Source organism: Diadema setosum, chromosome 22, assembly GCF_964275005.1.
Source record: "Diadema setosum chromosome 22, eeDiaSeto1, whole genome shotgun sequence".
In the NCBI taxonomy this organism is placed as follows: domain Eukaryota; kingdom Metazoa; phylum Echinodermata; class Echinoidea; order Diadematoida; family Diadematidae; genus Diadema; species Diadema setosum.
This window is the reverse complement of record NC_092706.1, coordinates 4,354,182-4,374,308: the sequence shown is the minus strand read 5'-3', so window position 1 is coordinate 4,374,308 and position 20,127 is coordinate 4,354,182. Positions and strand designations below refer to the sequence as shown.

The 20,127-nt window shown below is 40.6% G+C and overlaps 1 protein-coding gene across 1 annotated transcript in view; it reads left to right on the top strand.

Moving 5' to 3' along the window:
- The window catches only part of LOC140245006 (solute carrier family 35 member F5-like), a 51,587-nt gene extending 31,460 nt beyond the window's left edge, over positions 1-20,127 (top strand). The window contains exons 5-13 of the mRNA XM_072324598.1: positions 4,867-4,923; positions 8,818-8,951; positions 9,984-10,065; positions 10,839-10,926; positions 13,582-13,748; positions 15,431-15,590; positions 17,724-17,814; positions 18,592-18,788; positions 19,714-20,127. Coding sequence (XP_072180699.1) covers positions 4,867-4,923; positions 8,818-8,951; positions 9,984-10,065; positions 10,839-10,926; positions 13,582-13,748; positions 15,431-15,590; positions 17,724-17,814; positions 18,592-18,788; positions 19,714-19,804 — 1,067 coding nt within the window. The 3' untranslated portion in view covers positions 19,805-20,127. The remainder of the gene's footprint in view (positions 1-4,866; positions 4,924-8,817; positions 8,952-9,983; positions 10,066-10,838; positions 10,927-13,581; positions 13,749-15,430; positions 15,591-17,723; positions 17,815-18,591; positions 18,789-19,713) is intronic.

Here is a 20,127-nt window from a genome sequence, read left to right as displayed (position 1 = left end):
TGCCGGTGTGCGAATCGATAGGGTCAGACTCTGGTCGAACGTCTGCAGCTTCGTTGAGGAACTTCCGAGGTGCATGGTGCCAGGAGGACATGACGATCCGGCTCCTGCAAAGGAGCATCAATACCTCCACCAGCCTCGATCCACGACTGCAACAACGGCTCGCCAAAGCACTGTTTCATTCGATCCACGTGCACACCGCTTTTCTTTCCGATGTTTTCTCTTGTGTTCGGCAGGTCACGTCCGACAACCTTCCTACAACCAGGAACGGACCTTGTCATTTCCGTTGTCATGATGTGTAGCAACGCAGAATTGCATTAAAATGCACCAGCGAACAGAATTTCAGTCTGATCGTGAACTTTAGTCATGCCTGTGCAGGCATAGCAGGCATTCGATCTGACGGCACTTCTAATGGCACTGCAGGCATAGCAGGCATTCAATGTGAAGGCACCGCTGGCACTGCAGGCGCTACTATTTCTTCTTGACGAGTAGGGTCCTACTGTATTTTCTTCCGGCGTAGACTTCTGCCTCTCAAACAACTTCAACTTCATGATGTCGGTATTGACAGATGAACTTGCAGGCATACCGGGCATTCAATTTGAAGGCACCGCTGACACTGCATGCGCTATAGGGTCCTCTTGACAGGCGCTATTCTCTCTTTATCTTCTCCAGGCTGCGTAAAGTCTAAAACAATACAGGCGCCTTCGCCTGCAAGCGCCTTTCCCCTGCAGCAGGCGCCTCCGCCTGCAGGCGTCCTTCACTGCAGGCGCCTTTCACCTGCAGGAGCCCTTCAACTTCAACTGCAGGCGCCTTTCACCTGCAGGCGTCTTTCACCTGCAGGACGAAATATACGCAAGATGAATTTACTGATCCAGACTCACCCTGCAGGCAACGAAAAATATAGTAGACATTCGTAACGAGGGCACTACTATAGCACTGCAGGATTAATCATCTCTCCTCTAATGCAAAATATGTCACAATAACATGAAAATGATCGTTATAGCAGTCTCCTGGTCCACGCAACCCATCCCACCGCTGCCACCAATGTAATATAACCGGATTTCTCCAGTTATTGTGTGGGATCTTTTTTGGGTAAGTTCGCGGACACCTCATGCAGACTCACAAGGATCACATCATATCGCATCATCACGTAGAGAAAGCATCAATAATTCACCGAGATGACAATCGAAGTGCGTGCGAAGAAGAACTTTATTACCGTACTCGCCAATCCGGCTACCCGTCAGGACCAGTCGCCTGACACGATGCACCACTGTATCGCCGCACGAATGGCCGATACACACAGCGTTACAAGACTTTAGTGTACAATACACTACAAAACCACGGGGGGACTCCGCGGACACGTCCGCCCCCGACGAGCGTCAGCTCACCAATCCTCGCTCCTTCTGCCCGAGCGAGAGTATAACCACGTGCGACCCGTGACCCCCATCGAAACTCATACGGTCATGGGGTCACCGCACGCCCCCTACGTCTTAACCAGACGTACCAGAGACACCAACTTCCGTGCTCTAACCTCATTTCATTACAATATCAAACTCTCAGCAGTTTTCAGGTTTTGATCACATTGAATGGTTTTGACGTCTGCAGCTTCTATGCCTGCCTTTATCTCTTTTCGCTGAATTTTTAGGGGAAAAATATTGTATTATACAGGTGTAACTTTTGACTAAAAATACCTCCCAGATGTAATGTATTATTTTCCTCATCCTTCTCTGATTATAGTAAAATATAGCCTCAGTGAGACTTTGAAAGCGGCTGTGCGATCAAGTAACAAATCATGCTGCAACATGAAATGCTAATCCTGCAGATTTGGTTTCAGGGATGGTTGGTTTTTTTTTTTCTCCCCCCCCCCTTTTTTGCCAGCAAACGAGTGAAAGCCCTTATTGCTCTTTCCAAAACGGGTTTTATTAGTGTTACTGGTACACCCTGGTCTTCTGTACAGAACTGAAGTATATTGTAATTTGTATCACACGCCCACTATAAAAATCAGAAAACCAGGTACAACGTCCCAATCCAATCCAGGGGCGGATCCAGGAATCCTGTAAGGGGGGGGGGGGGGGGGGGCAAACAATATTTCTGGTGCTACTTCCAGGTTTCGTCTAATTTTTTTTCTTTTTATTTCTTTTGTTTTAACAACAAATAAAGAGGGGGGTGCGTGCCTGGTGCGCCCCCCCCCCCCTTAGGATCGGCCACTGCAATCTGTGTTTTAAATGTGGTGGATGCTTTGCTTTAACTGAACACTGTGTGCGTGTTGTGATGAGTGTGTCCGCTTTAGAGGGTGAAAGTTCACTTTGGTGGCATTTACATGAGATCCCATTGTTATTGCTGATCACTGAGTGGCAGTAAATGCTGAAATCCTGCTCAAAGAAGAGTACTGTTGCGTGAAACAGCATAACTTACTGTGCTCTTTTGTGTACTGTTCATGTGCATCATACATGTATGAACACCCCCTCAAAACACAAACTAACAAAAAGACCCACAAAAAAAGCATAATTTACACTATTGATTTCTGTGTATGCCGAATATTTCACGAGGCTTTTATTTTCACATATTTCATGAATCATGTGCTATTTGGAAATTATTTAAAAACATGCAAAAATATTAACTTTCATTCTGCATACATTTCTCCGTTCAGTACTGTACTCAACAATCATAAATTGAACCACGTGCCAAATTGTTGAGAAGTCCCGATCCACGAAAAAGTAACTGCCATGGGACAGTGTGAACTTGGGGGAGGGGGGCGTGGAAAAGGAAGAATTATTCAACACAAGCAACATTAGGGCCCAGTCACACTGCCCAAAAGTCGCATAAACGCATGAATCACGTAAGAAATTTGAGCCTTACGCGATACATGCGCGATTTGCGCATTTCATGAGTTTATCTGACGTGGAGCCTCCGTAGTTGTCCGCCGATGTGCGCTGGACCTTGCTGGATCGGAGCTTTACGCGATTCCAGGTTTTGAGCAGCTCAAAATTGGGCTTCACGTAAAAGTTTACACAGTATTGTGAGTGTTTTACGTAATTTTTGCGTAGTTTGCGTAGTCCTTATGTGAACAATGCACAAAATATGCTTGGAATATCAGTGTTCGTTCGCGAAAATGTTGCCACTAACGCATTCATGCGCGATTCATACGCAGTTCATTAGTGATAATGCGCAGATTATCCGTGGTTTTCCGTGGACCTCAGTCGTCGCACACAACCATGAATTCGCTCCATTTGGGGCCTTTGTGTGCCTATGCGCTGAAAATGCGTGGTTTGCTAGTGATTTTTGCGTGATCTTTCCGTAGTTCTTGCGCAATTCATCGGTGATTTCCATCGCGTAAATAAGTGAAAATTCTCGACAGACAAGCACGCACAACCAAATTTCTTGCATGATTCATGCGTTTACGCGTCTTTAAGGCAGTGTGACCGGGCCTTTAGCGTCAAGCGCTGCAGAAATGTCATCTTGCAGTATATGACTTCCTGTAAGATTATACCAAGTGCCAACCATTTGATCTTGGTGGTGACACAACATTTGCTCCTGCGACAATTGCTCTGGTATTATTTTCTCCAAGGACTGAGAGTTAGGGCTGTGATACTATAGGGTCTTGATGCGAGGATTAGGATTAGGGTTATGTTTGTGGGTAGGTTTCATATTTGGCTTAGCACGCAGATTTTTCATGGAGGCAACTGTGGCAGGAGCAAATGTCGTGGAACCAATCTTGGCTCCTTGTAGGTCATTCACTGTATGTATGGCATACAATGAAAACATTCTTGTCCCTAGTGCTGTGCTACTGGCATTGCTACATTGTACATGTATAGGGTGGTAGTCAAAAATATGGTGCACACTCAAGCAATGAGCAGAGGCCTTATCCTCTGATGGAAAGTGTTTTTCTCTTTGTATTTATTAACATTGGGATGACCAAACTTTATGGCCAAGTTTCGCTCAAGCAATACTCAATGAAGAGTGGAGATTGTGTGTGGTAATATGGAAACTATGCCATAGAAACCAATTTATGTGTTTAAACTTCATTAAACATGTGCTTGATGAGGATTGCATTTCCGATGAAATGCTTTTGTTTTTGTCCTGTAAATGCAGGATAAATTTCCCCTCATTGATGGCATAGGACGATGGAAAAGATGTTTTGTTATTGTTGCAGGTGATTCATAATCATTCTGCAGTTGTCAGAATCAAAATGAAGTTTCAATTTATCTTGAATGAGTTCTTGTAGTGCAAGTGCAACAATAAAGTTTACTCTGATATTGTATTAAAAAGAAAAACAAAAAAGAACAAATAGCCTACAAATTTTAACCAACCATGGATAAAATGTGATGCATGAAAAGGAATATCTAGATACATGTATACCAGTAGATCTCAAAGTACCGTCGACCATTGTACATTATGTTTGACGAGTATGTATGTGAAAAGTTATTGGTCAGTGTAGTAGAGTAAATGTTTAAATGCTCTTTCTGTACATGCAGTAAAATTGTGTTAAAAATGAAATTCAGTTCATGTGAAGTGCCAGCCCTCAAAAGAACCATCAGGCTCATATCTAAAGCACTCCCTCTAAAGTTAATATGTGAAAGTTCAGTGGAAGGTTTTATAGACGTCTGCAATGGACGTGGGAAGAAAGAGCGAAGAATTCTTCTGGAGAATGCAGCGGTAATCCCCTCAAAAACATTACCGAAATGAGTGAGAATTTGTGCAGTGTGTCACTTTTAGCCTGTAGTGTGCATACACTTTAATTATCTCCCATTCATGTGCGACTGTGGAGACGTCGATGAGCTGCAGGGTAATTTGCGTCATGTGAGAGGAGCGCGAAGGTTTCTCCTAATTGCGAATTCTCTCTCATTTGCTTCTCTCTTTCCCCCGCAGCCTCATTAAACGGGAGAGTGCGATTCAGCAATTTGATGGAAGTCAGACACTTATCAGGTGAGTGAACTGTGGGAGATATTTGTGGTACTTGAGATGAGATAAGATAAGATAAGATGACGAATGATATTGATTTGTAAGTGTATTATTGACAGCTCAATGTTTTGGTCTCTGCAGTATCTTTATCATGGGAAATCGCTCCCCTTTTTTTAACCTGCAATATGGTGAAAGATCATGAAAGATTTATCGATATTAAGAGTGAGGAAATTTTTATTATCCTCCCAAAATGACAACAAAACAACGAAACCAAGAATGATTGAGTCATTTGTTTATTCTTGTGGATATTTTGGATGTGAAAATTGAATTCATTAAAAGTATAGCATAAATCAAAAACCAAATACAGTATGGTGTCTTTCATGAGAGCAGATGATGAAATCAAAACTGAAAGCAAGGTACAATAGCCGCAAAGTGCACTATTTATATTGGTCTGTCACACGTTTTGTTTCTAGAGGAAAATCTTTTGAGATGGTTTGTCGTTGAGCAGATACTGTATTTATGCTTTTTAAATTGCCAGTGATAGAGAACATACCCTTTTTAATGCATCTGTATGTATCCAAAATTATGTCTTTTTGTCTGTTAGTACTGGTACGTACTGTACGTGAATGATCATACATCAGTGCCCAGTGTTTACATTATCAACTATTCATTCATTGATACTTTGTTGCCAATGTGACTAATAACCAGGAGTATGATTTTTTTTGGATTTTTTTTTAAACAGAAATTCAAATGAGGGTTGAAAATTGTATGTGTAAAAACATATAACGTTTTTGCTGCTTGAGATGAGTCACTGCGAAAAAAAAAGTTTAGAAAAAAGAATGTTTTATTTAAATGTACATGTACATAGAGCACTGCATTGGATATTCAAAACTGCCTACTGTCATAATCATGTGACTGTTTGCAGCTGTACAACATGCTGGTAGGACGCCACTTTAATAGTTAACCATTATGATGTGGAAGTGGTAAAATAATATTGATGCTGTGTTGGACTCATCCTTCTCAGATTTTTTTTTTCTGTTTTCTTTTATCTTGTTTGCTATTAACCCATTGAGGACGGGCTAATTTTGCTACAACACGCATTTCCCATACACACTTGCCCGAGTATACTCAGGACTCGTCCTCAATGGGTTATGCTGTGGCTACGATTTCATTGCCTTCTTTCAAGGATAACTTCTCTTTGACTGAACATATAACCTTTCCTTTATTTCAATGGTATAAAGCCATAAATGTCCAGGACATATTCAAATACCCTAGTGTAACGTTCTCTTGGAATGATGCTGCACCTGTGTTATGAATGTATGACTAAATGACAGATGTGATTCACAGGCATAATGTCCATGTTTCCTGTCCTTGAGTAGGGACAAAGGAACAGGTGAAATTAAAAAAGAGAAACACCCCCCCCCCCAAAAAAAAAAAAAGGTCGTAAAGTACTTCCACATAAAGTGCATTTGTACTAGAGTCTATGCACGAAGGCTTGACCTTGTGAAGTTAAAGGCGGGGATATTGATTATCATATCATATCACATCATATAGACTACATGTACATACGAGGGTAAAATACTCTTATTTATCTATTTGTTTATTTATTTTTATTGCCAGTATTGCCCATTGTCTGTAGAATGACAGTGTGTACAAATTAATTTTGTGTAAATATGGCTTATACATGATTTTCTGTAGTTGGGGTCATGAGTGATTTTTTTTTTTTATTTTTTTTTTTTTTGGGGGGGGTTGTCTAGGAATCATAGATTATATGTGTATGCTAAGTACAAGATGAAAAGACTTTTATGCTTTTTCAGTTTATGGAACATGGATAAGTACTTACACACCTTAAGCACAAACACTGCAATAGTCTGCATGTATTCAAATTATTACTCAGTGTAGATCATTGTCATTATCATCTTTATGCACAGGGAGGTACTAAAAACCTTTATCATACTTGACTATCTCTTTTTTCTTAAGTCTCAATGTCACTTTCTCGGATACCTTCCAAATTCTGTTTGGCAGACACAGTACCTTGCCAATAGTAGGTGTCTATTGCAGTGATAATGTTTATGCCACGTGTTATGATGTACTAGTAAAAGGCAAGAAAGGTTTGGGGGATCCCCCTCTAAAGAGCATAATATAGTCTGACTTCCCTTTCACAATCATGTCAAATAAAACAACTTTCATCAGCATGTACAGATGAATGAAGCTCAGACAAATAAACTGTGTTTGATGTGAACTACATTTTCATTACTACTGTTTATTTCTATGAAAATAAGTTTTGATATAGTCCAAAAGATCCACAGACCAAAGATCAACAGTATGCATGAGACTTGGGACAAGGGAGAGTTAGCTTTTCTACATGCGTGTAGGTATACTAAATGTTTTCATGGCCAGAGCTATTCTGGGCGTGAAAGAAACAAAATCACTATGGAGCCCACGCTACAAAAAGTTTGGCATGCAAACACTCCTTTTTTATACAGTATCCCAGTTAACCCTCCCTCACCTTTTTTAAAATAAAATCACAGCAATGGCCATTGCAGGTACTCCAGTGGTATACCATGGAGGAGGAATATTGTACCTTCCTGTGTTTTTATGTTGTACCGACCAAACCCACCCCTTTTTGGAGGGACAAGGTCATACACGTGATTTTGATCTTGTGATGTGCTGACCTGGGTCTTGTGGTGTAATACAGCGTTGGGTATATATTGTATTCGTGTTTGATTCCAACTGCAACAAAATAGACAGTGGTGGGGGGGGGGGGGCATGGGATGGGTAAAAATACACACGTATACACCACCTTGGCCACTTGCCAATTGAAATTCAAACTAACAAGTCAAACTTGGCATTTGACTTGTTAGTTGATATGCAATTCTGTGCACCGTTGTCCCGTGGAAACGACGGTAACATGTCTTTCTTGTCATGTGGTTTTCCAGCTTTGCATCGAGTGGAAATGTCATTTAACTGATCAGTTATAATATCATCTGCTGTAAAATGTAATTGAAACTACAATTAGCCCATTCTGTGCCAAGGACCTTAGTGTTTATAAAGCTGTCAGGTTTTCTGTACCAATCAGCACTCACAGCAAGCAACGGTTAAAGATTCTACAGCCCTCAGCTTTTGGAAAAACTCTGTAAGACTTTACCAAACTTCAGCCACGAGTGACATTCCACTTTACAATCTAAATGATTGTAAAGTAAAATCAAGCAAAGTTTGATTTGAGATTTAGACATGAAAGAAGAGGGTTGATGGAATACAAGGGCAGTAGAACGTATTGATAAAATAATTGGATTGGGTGTGCGAACGTAATATGCAAAGAACATTGTAGTTGAGATGTCCTGGCATAATACAAATCTTATATTGGTTTGCAGATGAAACAGAGATATCCTGCGCTTGGTTAATATGTTTGAGTGGCTGCAACCATTTTCTCCTCAAGAGTTGCAACTGTTTTTGTTTCTATATGTCTGTTTGTGTTTTGGTGCAAAACGAATATTGAACAGAGAGTTGAAGAATCTAAAAGTCATGCATTGTTTTTGCTCTGATTGGTGTGTGAAATATGACAAGTGAAAAAATGAGCAAAGAAAATGGGATTCCGTCGGGATTCGAACCCGAAACCTCCGGATGCTAGCTCAGTGACAAGTATCATACGACAAATATGACAAGTGGTACAAACTGATCCTGCTGTCCTATAAACTGAGAGACTACACTTCATCATAATGGTGTGCAAGCAGATTTTTCCAGTCCAGCTGAAATAGGCACATTTCCCAGCCTAGATCCTTTCAAATACTTTAAACTGTACACCTTTTCCTTTAATTTCTTTTCTTTCATGACCGTGCATGACTCCAGTATGTGGCACCAATGTTTATGATGCATTCCTACTGTTGTCTTCCAACCTTTGTGCACTGCACTCTATAGAGTCGATAGCCGATGAAGCCATGATGGCCAGACTGTCCTACAATGCCACGCTCAGGGCCAAGGAGAACCTGCAACAAGCGAGCAAATTCACCATTCCTCAAGTCGCCAAAATCAGCTTCATGTTCTGCATAGTGGTGAGTTTGAGATTAGCAGGACAGACTGGTCTTTCTTCCAGACTTTGGGTTGCATTTTTTTTTTTTCATCTGTAATTTCACTCAGACAGTAGCAACTTCTTTGCATTTGGCTTTTACACTTCCTTAACATTAGTAATTGTCCAGCTGATATCCCACTCCCTTCCCTCATTTCATATATTCTACCAATCAGGGTGAAAAAAGAATCTGAATTTACTGTCATTATTTGTTGACCAATACTGAAGTAGTGATCTCTTACAATTTACTGCTCTAGTAGGGTTCATGGAGTTTGGCCCAATACTCTTCCAAAGATAGGCAGAAAAGTAACTGCTGAGCGTGCATTTCAAATTGATGTTTGAATATATTGGATGCTACTTTCCATTTCCTACTGTGTGTACTAAACATCAACAAACAGGCTAGTATGGATTGTAACTCATTTACTTGATACTGGTTTTATTCCCCCCCCCCCCCATTTGTCAATTTTTTTTTTTTTTCACAAAAGATAATGCATGTGCAGGATATGACACATAATGTGGATATGATACATAATGTGGCAGATGTCAGTGGTGAAATACATGTACATGCAGAAGCGTATCAGGGCAATTACCCTGGCTGATTACTGGTTAGTGTAAAAGTTAGAGTAAAGATTTGGAATAGGGTTAGGTTTAGGGTTAGAGTTTGGGTCAGGGTTAGGATTGGGTTCAGGATTAGGATTAGGGTAAAGGTCAGGGGAAGGATCCGGGATAACTGTCCAGGGGGTAATTGCCCTAGAACCTTGCAGAAATCCATGAAAACTTCATACACTCTGTCACATAGTCCTGAAGGTCTTTTTGTGAACTGCAACAACACTGATGACAATGGCAAGAACAGCAATGACAACAGCAACAACAACAGCCCAATCTGAAGCACGCTCAGCAGTCATGTGTAAATAGTTTTAAAGAAAAGTGGGAAGGGCGATTGTACAACAATATTAAGTGATGTTGTTTCTAACCATTACTGTTTTTTCTCTCTCTTTCTCCGGTTTTCTTATCTCAGTGGTTTCTTGCCAACTTTGCCTACCAAGAAGCATTAGACGACACACAAATGGCGATCGTGAACACGCTATCATCAACATCAGGTAAGCCACAGGCTGCCGTGTCAAAACTGAACCATTTGGAAACCCTAATGGTAGCCAACAAGTTCACTGATGATTTGAGAAATCATGGCCAGGCTTTCATCACGAGGGGTATCTGTGATAATTTGTCCAAATTTGTATGGCCTATAAATTTAAATTTGGCAGTATTTGTGAATTACAGGATCAAGAGCAGTGGTTAGAGAGATGAAAACTAGTAAAATGGCTCGAAAAGGGGGTATTGAAGACAGGCAAAAAATTTGAAGAAAATGAGCATAATTGTGTGAGCTCTGGCAAATTATAGTTCTTCCTTGTTGGCAAGAAAGAAGATTAATAAATCGAAAGGGATCTGTTCTGTGCACACAAATTTGGCACTTACAGTATGTAGAAAGTCAATGCAAGAGTGGTCAACATTTGTAGTCTTCCACACACAACTGAAATCAAGCATTTAGCTTTGATGTACTTTGTGTTACCTCTTGTTGATGCAAGATGAAGCACTATTCTTTGTATGTTTTCTCTGGAAAAATACTCCTTCACTATCAAGCTCAGATTTTAAAAATGTAAGCTCAAGATGTAATGCCACATGTAGAGCTATTAGAAGATGTAACTTGAGAAGAAAAAAAAATCAAATTGAAAACTCTGAATATTCAACAAGCAATAATCAATTGGGCTTGGTATGGAGAGTTATTATTGTAGAATGTACAGAATTGAAGGTTTGTAAAACAGACAGTGTACATTACTTTTCTTTCTCTGACTTTTTCTTCTCATTCCTCCTGCAGGTTTATTTACCGTCATTCTTGCAGCCCTGTTTCCGAGCTCTGTTGGAGACAAATTCACTCTTACTAAATTAGTTGCAGTCTTATTAAGGTGAGAAAAAGCTGTTCCCAATTCCTTGACACATTCATCAGTATTAATAGGCCTTAAAGGGGAATTCCAGTGCAGTTGAAAGTTAGTCTGAAAAACCTGGAGTGAAATTTTTTGGGCAAAACAATGAAAATTTTGTCAAAATTGGATGAAAAATAATGAAGTTGTGACAATTTGAAGTTTATCAGAAAAGAGATCTTGAACAGTCAATATGAATATCCGACAAATAGTGGAGTGATGATATCATCCCCTCTTAATTTGCCATTAAGTTTGGACATAGAATTTTGAAATTTTGTGCTTTATATTGAAGCACAATTACGCCCCAATCCCAAATCCTGATTATATCTAGCTGATCATAATTCTGAACTTTTTAAACCTGGAATGACATCATGTTTTACATTTTGGTAGCAGAAACATTGAATATTCATCTTCTTTTTTTATACCCCCGCCAAACGAAGTTTGAAGGGGGTATATAGGAATCAGCGGACGGTCGGGCGGTCGGTCGGGCGGTCGGTCCGTTGCAAATCTTGCGTCGCGAACTACTTCCTCAGTTTTCAACCGATTCCCATAAAACTTGGCACAGATGTGTGCCTTGGATTGTAGATGTGCAAGACGTATTTTTTGACAGTACCCAAAAGTACGTTGCCATGGTAACGGCATATTATGCGCAAAAATGGGTACAAATCTTGCGTCGCGAACTCCTCCCACAGTTTTTGATCAATTTTTATGAAATTAGGTACAGATGTTCATCTGAATATGTTAATGTGCAAGACACATATTTCCGCAGTGGCAAAAAGTGCGTTGCCGTGGTAACGGCATGTTATTGGTAAAATATAGGGCAAAATGCTTCATGGCAAAACTGCTTCATCAGTGTTCTTCCAATTCTCATGGAATTCATATTGAATGTTTGTCTTAGGATATAGGTCAGCATGACACATTTCTTGACAGTGACAAAAAGTATGTTGCCATGGTAACAGCTCACATATTATGAGCCAAAATGATGGAAAATTTTGTGTTGCAAACTACTTCCTCAGTTTTTGCCCAATTTCCATGAAACTTGGTACAGATGTGTGCCTTTGGTTGTAGATGTGCAAGACGCATTTTTCGACAGTACCGGAAAGTACGTTGCCATGGTAACGGCATATTAATGGCAGAAGATCAAGGAAAGATCTTGCGGATTTAACTACTTCCTTAGTTTTTTGACCAAAGCTTATGAAATGTTGTTTTGACCAAAGCTTATGAAATGTTGTTTGGCGGGGGTATAACCAGTCGCTGTAGCGACATTTCTAGTTTTTTTTAAATGTACATGATTAGTGGAATATTGTAAGGTGATGACATCATCAGTGTTCTCATTTGCATTTTCGCATCAACTCTACAAGAACTGTTCTGCAGAGATTAGCGAAACTTCATAATTTCATAACTTCCTTGATATCTAATTTTGACTAAATTTTCACAGTTATATTGATCAGATTTCAGTCTTTCTGAAAAGACTGACTTATAATAGGACAGGTATTCCTCTCTGCAGAGTTGCATGGGATATTTTTTTCTTCGTACTAAAAAAAAAGAAAAAAAAAAGGTAGATATTCAGATGTTATCAACCTGTTGAGGACGGTTTGATTTTGCTACAGCATGCATATCCCATAGATACCTGCCCGAGTATGCTCGGGACTCATCCTCAACGGGTTAAAGTAATTGAATAGATAGTTAGATGAATATGCTAATGGATGAATTGCTTAATAGAGAAAAAGATGTAGAGAGAGAGAGAGAAAAAAAAAAGAAAGAAGTATTAATGTCATTCCTTTATTTTATGAGTGTGTATCTTTGGATGTTTATGTTAAAGGTAGGGGATACCTTTTACAGACCTCCCAAAATGCAGCAAAACATTAAATATGAACCTTAAGGGACTTGTTTAGGCCACTGCTGAGAAATTTGGAAGTCAACAGTTATCTACAATTTGAATTATGCACAAAACTCAACTACTCAGTAGTTCTGTGTGTCAGCCACACTTAAGCCTTTTTGTTGCAGTCTTCTGTATTTTTTTATCTATAAACACAAATCTAAAAGTATAAGAGCTGGTGTAATAACATATAGAGTGTGTGGCAAGAATGTATATAGAAATGTTTGTAAGTTTTGATGAAATTTCTTCACAAAATATACATGATGGACACACATGCAGTGCATGGGTCTGCAAAGGTAGCCTAGTAATGTACTGGAATTTACGGTGAGCCCCCAAAAAAATTCAATTCAAAATCTAACGGTCAATGAAAATGTATTAAATGTTACCTTCCACTTTCAATACTTCATGGGAGTTTCTAAAATGATACCCTCTTCAACATACCACTGTATTTATACAACTCTTCATTCAAGGCATGCAAATGGGATTCTCTACCTTTAAACACTGCAGAAAGGAACTGTGAACATAATGCATTTCAAGTACCCATATGCAGTTTATTCAGGCTGGTACAGGCTCTCAGATGTATGTCTACTAATCCTTGTTTGGCACAATTCAAAACCTGAGAGTGAAGTGTAGGTGTGGCAACACATCGCATTGAAACTGAAAGCTGAAGATGAAATTTTGTAGGATTTCCCTCAACAGGAGGAGAGAGCCATAATTGCCCTTACTTACATACTTCATGCATTTCATTTTTTATTTTCCAGTGTTGGGGGAATATTTATGGTAAGCTACTCAGATAACAACCAGAAAGACAAAATCAAACTTGGCTCCCTGTGGGCACTAGGGGGCGCCTTCTTCTACGCAGTGTACCTTGTGGCATTCAAGCGGAAAGTGGATCACGAGGACAAGATTGACATTCCTATGTTTTTCGGTGAGTATTACTCCTTCTCTGTAGAACCTGGTAGACCAAGAGTGCCAAATATTGGAAGAAGGCAATGATGCAGAATGTGTTTGTATTACTAAGGCAGTAGCTGATGTTCAGTAAACTTACATGTATGAGGAACCAGATGTATCCATACTATAAAAGCTGTGCCATGAGCTATGTCAGTTGGAACCCATGAAGCACACTCAGCCTTGCCTAATTTGACCTCACGCAAGTCAAAAAAATATGATAAGTCGAAGAAAAATCCTACTCGAATGGATATAAATGTGTCTTAAAGGTGCATGGTCCCGGTGTTTTAGTCAAATGCGTACGCGGGCGCACGGCGCTAGTTTCCTATAGAGACATATGCTATTGACTCCTCTTTGGCGCTTACGCTGTGGCCCACTTCCCCGAGTCCGAAGAAGTCCGATCCACTGTAGTCAGTGGTCCGATCACAGTTCGGCTCATGATTCGGCTGAGGGGGATGACAGCTTTAGCAAACTTCTTTTGTGATGTCATAATAAGAAGCACATACTGTATGCACACACCCTGGCATTACTACAGACTGCGTGATGCACAGAGAAGACAACGAAGGCAACGTTACTTAGCAACACCTACGCGCTTTACTCTTGATGACAGCTCAACTTCGGCAATCTTCGTATCAATGCTAACGGTGATCGGCTGTATCATCAACAGCGCCCTCTACACTACCAGGACTATGCACCTTTAAAGACCCATTAGCATGGGGGGGGGGGGGATACCACAGGGAATAATTTTCCTTCTCGAAATTGAATAGCAATTTTTGTCGATGGACATACATTTTCAACAAAATGGTATACAAATCTATGTGAAGAATATGCTATGCAAATTGCATTTTGTATAGCAGTTATACCAAAATGCATAGCAAATTGCTATGCGATACCAGGAAAATTATTCCCTGTACCATGGAGTGGGAAGGCTGGCCTGGCTCCAATATATTCAAGAGTCCCTGTAACGAACTGTATACAGCTTTATCACTGATCTATATGTAAGTACACACGCAGCTGAATAATTTCAACTGGAGTCGACAGTTACTAATGAGTGTACGCTTCAATGTACATATTTGCTGACAGGCGTTACAAGGTTTGTATTTGTGGTTTTGGAATACACCCTGGTGGGCAGCGAATGAAGATTGATCCACTCAGACTACACATGAATCCTCACCCTACCTGGTCTTTAATCTACTGCATAAAGTCAAAATTATTCTTCTGTCATATGATGCAATACAATGGAGTGGGTGAAGGGTTTTAGCCTTATAGGTTGATATCTCAGCTGCGGCTCCAGTCCAGGGCAGCACCACCTGCCTGGGCAAGCTCCACAAGCTCGCCTGGGAACCTCAAAATTCGCATGACTCGAAAGGTTTTCTTAGGCCCTTTTGGATTTGACTTAACTGTATCAGTTCTTTTTTTTTTCCCTCGCCAAAATATTTGACTTCTGATGAAGAGAGTATACTGTGTCAGTGTGTAGCATTTGTGTATTCCTTCAAATTGTTAATACTTCAGAGGCATCAAAATGCTGTTGTCATTTTTGTTGACATTACCGGTACATTGTTTGTCTGTGATGGCCTGCATCATGTAGAATGTGCTTCGTAAATGGTGTGAGCTTCTGTATTATGAATGTTTCAAACTCCCGTTTTTGTCCCGTGCCTGCAGGTTTTGTCGGCCTCTTCAACTTCCTGATGATCTGGCCAGGAGTGGTGATCCTGCACTACACCAGTATTGAGCCCTTCCAGCTCCCCTCCTCACGGGTCTGGATCTACCTGGCGGTCAACGGGCTAATAGGGACCGTCCTGTCGGAGTTCCTCTGGCTGTGGTGAGTGGTACCTCCAGCACATTTGTCATGGGAGAAAACAGTCTCCACCATCGTCCACGCCTAGTGATATAGATGGAAGGGTTCCAACAGGGAGGACCTTTGTTATAAGTTTATTGTGTACACCGATCTGACTTGGCAGCATGATCCACCATTTCTGCAGTGTCCCATGCACATATGTTTAGATTTTTATGGATTTTTAGTTAAGGGCAGATTCTTTAAGAGCAGACTCTAAGCTTTAAAATGATGTATAACTCAATTCAAGTGGACTCCCCTAACCCATCTAAATATTGGAAAGAAAGCACACACTCTGGAAAAGTGTGAACTGAGAAAACAGGCTCTGAAGTAAAGGGTGTATTCAAGCGCTTAATCTTTACCAAGCCATGCTAGTTGTGCAATGAAAGAAGCAAAACACAGGATGTAAATCACCTGAGCAACAACAATGAAAGGATAATCAGATTAAGCTGAAATTGAGCATGCTCTATTAACACATTCTGGCCATGATTAATGCCAGCTTTCAAAGCAGTAGCATTATCCCTGCAAATGTTATTAGACTTGAAAGTGAAGAGTGTGTAAAGGATTTCAAGAAATGAAAAGGGAACTCTAAGACATACCTGATCTTTCTATTCTTCCCTGAAAAAAAAAAAAAAAAGGTTGTAGAAAAACTGGTGAAAACACACTTTCCCATTCATGTTATGATCCCAAACTAAAGAATAATGTAGAAGAAGGATACATGTAGCTCTTTCAGAAAATATGAAAAAGTCACGATTGACTCAGTTGACCCATTCACCTTTTTTTGAGTCCTCACATAAAATCAAGGGGTGCAACTTTTTGTTCGTTTTTGTGATGCACGGTCACATACAATGCATATGGTGAATCTGTGATAGATATTGTGACTGTCTCACAGGACACCCCAGTGTCAAACAATGATAACAAAAGAGGTAGGTTAGAAGTCAAAGGCAGCCAGCCAAATAGGTATTTAGTAAGGGGGGATTAAAGCCAGTGGGTGAACAGACAAAAGGCTTGGGTGGGCCAGTGATCCCAAGGATCATAGGGGGCAGTCTGTGAAGGGTGAAGATGAATGGGAAGGCAAGATCAAACAAGGTAAGGAACAACAGAAGGATAAAGAAAAAGAAAAGAGTGAAAAAGCAACGGCTTGAGTGGAGGGGGGAGGGGGGCTGAACAAGCAGCGAGCCCTAAACCTGGCAAAGCACAAAAACATATCAACGTATATATATTTTAAAAAGGCAATACAAACTATAGGAGTGGATCAGTATCAACACAAAGCAAAATTCCAAAAGGGAGAAATATATGCATATAATGTAAATGCAAACAAATGCAAGTATGCGTGTGTATGTGGAAATGGGCTATATGTAAGTAACACTGACAAGAAGTTGGAACAAACTGGGAATAAGAGGTGTACATAAGGTAAAATGCGTAAAGTAAGGAATGACACAAAATATGTTAGTCATTTCCCTCCTGGATGTTGAGGCCATGGGATTGGATTGTGTGAAGTTGTCTCATTCAGAGCTTCTCTCTGCTGGTTCGGACTGTGTCTGGACGAGTGCCAAAAGATCCGATGTCTTGTAGAATCGTGTCAGTGATAGAGGGATTAGGGAGATTGAAATGGTGGCCAATTGGAGTCTCAAGCTTGGCTGTGTTGACAGTTGATCTGTGGTCTGTTTTCAGCAGCTTTTTTTTTTTTTTGCTAAATTTTGTGTGTGGTTAGATTTGCAACCATGGAATTCAGGGATATATGGAGAAATCAGTATCATTTACAAATTTTCATTCATCCATTTACACAGAAGGCTCGCTAAGACTTAAGGCCTACTAACTTGTATTATTTTGTATGAAGTACCATACCATTACATGTATGCATGCATATTGCATTTATGTCAGGATCAGAGAGAATATTTTGGCATGTGTTGGATTCACAAACAGCACCCAGCTTGTGAAATTCACGAGAATATAAAAATCTGTCACAAAATATATGCCATATGCAGTAGTGCATTACAAAAATGAGTTTACTTTGGTACTTGGTGCCTGGTTTTGCAAAGAGCTTTATTAGATTGTGATCAATTGTCCTCACCATGGCCAGCTGACATAACTTTGTCTACACATTTTGCTTTTCTTCAGGGGCTGCTTTCTAACGTCATCACTGATCGCCACTCTGTCCCTGAGTCTGACCATTCCCATGTCGGTGGTAGTGGACATTTATTACAATAAGGTGAGCCATCCTCCAGCCAGCACCACCCCCTAGCCTCACCCCCTTGCGTATGGATGGAATGCGTATAGTCTTGGGTACAAATGTGGTTTGAGTGACAAAATGTTGAATGCTTTGAATGCTGGTAGCGTGTGTGTTTGTGCATGTGAATGTGTGTGTGTGTGTCTGTTTGTGTGTGTGTGTGTGTATGTGTGTGTGTGTTTGTCTGTCTGTCAGTCTGTATGAGTGAGAAAGAGAGAGGCATAGAGTTATTTGTAGTACAAATTGAATGGGTGAGAGAAGAAACAATATCATCTCAGCTTAAGTACTGCCCACTTAGCTTCACTCACACCGGTTCCCTTTTGTAGAATGTTGCTATCAGCTCTGGATTGGTACAGTGCAATCCCATTATTATAAACACGATTATAATGAAATTTCAGATACAGCGAAGTAAAATTCAAAGCCCAAAATGATCTTTATACACTGTATTTGTTTGGATACAATAAAGGAAATTTTGATGTATCAAAAAAAAGCAAAAACTGCTGATCCCAAGGACTTTGTTATAATGGAAGTAACCTGTAGTCCACAAGTGGACATCATTGTCTCTGGTTATAGCCCTATGTATGTTTTGAGTGCAGATTGACACAGAAAACCCTATAGCATTGTACACACTGTCCACAGTACCTGACCCAGAAGGGGTTAATCCAGCAGGAATATCTATACACAGATGTAGTGAAGATTTACCCATTGGTACATTCCATTCATTTTATTCTTCTTCTTCTCCCTCCCCCACCCTTCCAGGCGGATTTCACGCTGACCTTCATCCTAGGCTGTGTGCCAGTCTTTTTGTCGTTTATCGTCATAGCAGTGCTGACCCACTACAATGACTGGGACCCAGCGTGGGCACTCATCAAGCGTCTCTACCTCTGTTTCCACAGACTAAGCTGCTTACTCTGCACCATCTGCACCATCTGTCGGCGGAAAACGCCGCACGTCAGGTAGGCAATGACGAATAAGGCATCCCTATCTGAATATTGACTCCATGATGAGGGCTATATTCAATGCACAGTGACCAGGCTAGATCTTCTGCAAGTCTGTGGCATGTAGTGTGTCATACTGTAATACCCATCTGGAAAGATTGAAGCTCATTTTATACCTTTTTTTTTTTTTTAAATATGAAAAGAGATAGGAATACAATAGAGGGGAGAGGTAGGATATTGTGGCATAGGTTCTGTGTAAAGTGGTGATACATTCAAAAGTTGCAGCATACTGAGTTCATGCTTAATTTGTCTATAGTGGTCTGTTATGGGCTAATTGTATCTGCATTATTTGTTTAATGGAACCAAACACGCACCAGCGATGTTAAGTCATATAAGTCTGTTTATAAACTGTGCATTCCACCCATAATATGACATTGAGTATACTGTATGAGCTGAAATTTTCGCGTACAGATATTTTCGCAAATTGCTACTTGGAGGACATTTTCGCGTGTTGTTAATTTCGCGGTTGTGAGGGTCTAACTGAACTTAATTATTCGCGCGTTGTTATTTTCGCGTGTTGTTATTTTCGCGGTTCAAAGGCGATTCGCGAAATTCGCGAAAATAAAACCACCGCAAAAATTTCAGCTCGTACAGTACTGCAAAACCAGAAACATTCGTCCCATGAAACTTTCACAAAATGGAGCTGATGGCCTTTTTAGCTGCATGAAATTTTCTCACGTTGCCACTGGCATTCAATGCATTGGGTAGACAAGAACTTTCACGTGCATTTTACTTTTGCGAATCTTGGTTCCTCACGAAATTCACGAAAGTTTCATGCATGCAAAAATTCCTTGTGTAACAGTATGAGATACCATGTTAGCATATGAGATCTACCCACAGCTGTTAAGTTTCACTGCATTTCCTGATTTTGTTCCGATTCCAGGTTACCGTCGGCTGATGACAAGGATCAGTCGGAGAGCTTGATAAACCTCCACAGTGTGGACGGTAGCGGCAACGGACTGGACTGCTGCTAGCGAGCGTCGTGAGCACGCGCAGATTGGAGCTCCCTCTTGAGACGACACCGATCCACAGCCTCCTGCCTTCTGATATATCAACTCGTGGAGACTGCTCTCGGCCGGTCGAGTAGAACTCTGGACAATCTCGCCTTTCAGCCAACTCTCTTGACGACTCAGTCGGGGACCTGGCATCCCCGTCTCGCTCGCGGTGCTCTAATGTCTCTGAGTAGTCCCCATGCTGTGTGGAAATGCTGTTGCGACAAACGGACTTTCAGTGTACAGTACATAATTTTTGTTACTAGTATAAACTGTGTTGTGAGCAAGAGCCTTTTCTGCTTAAG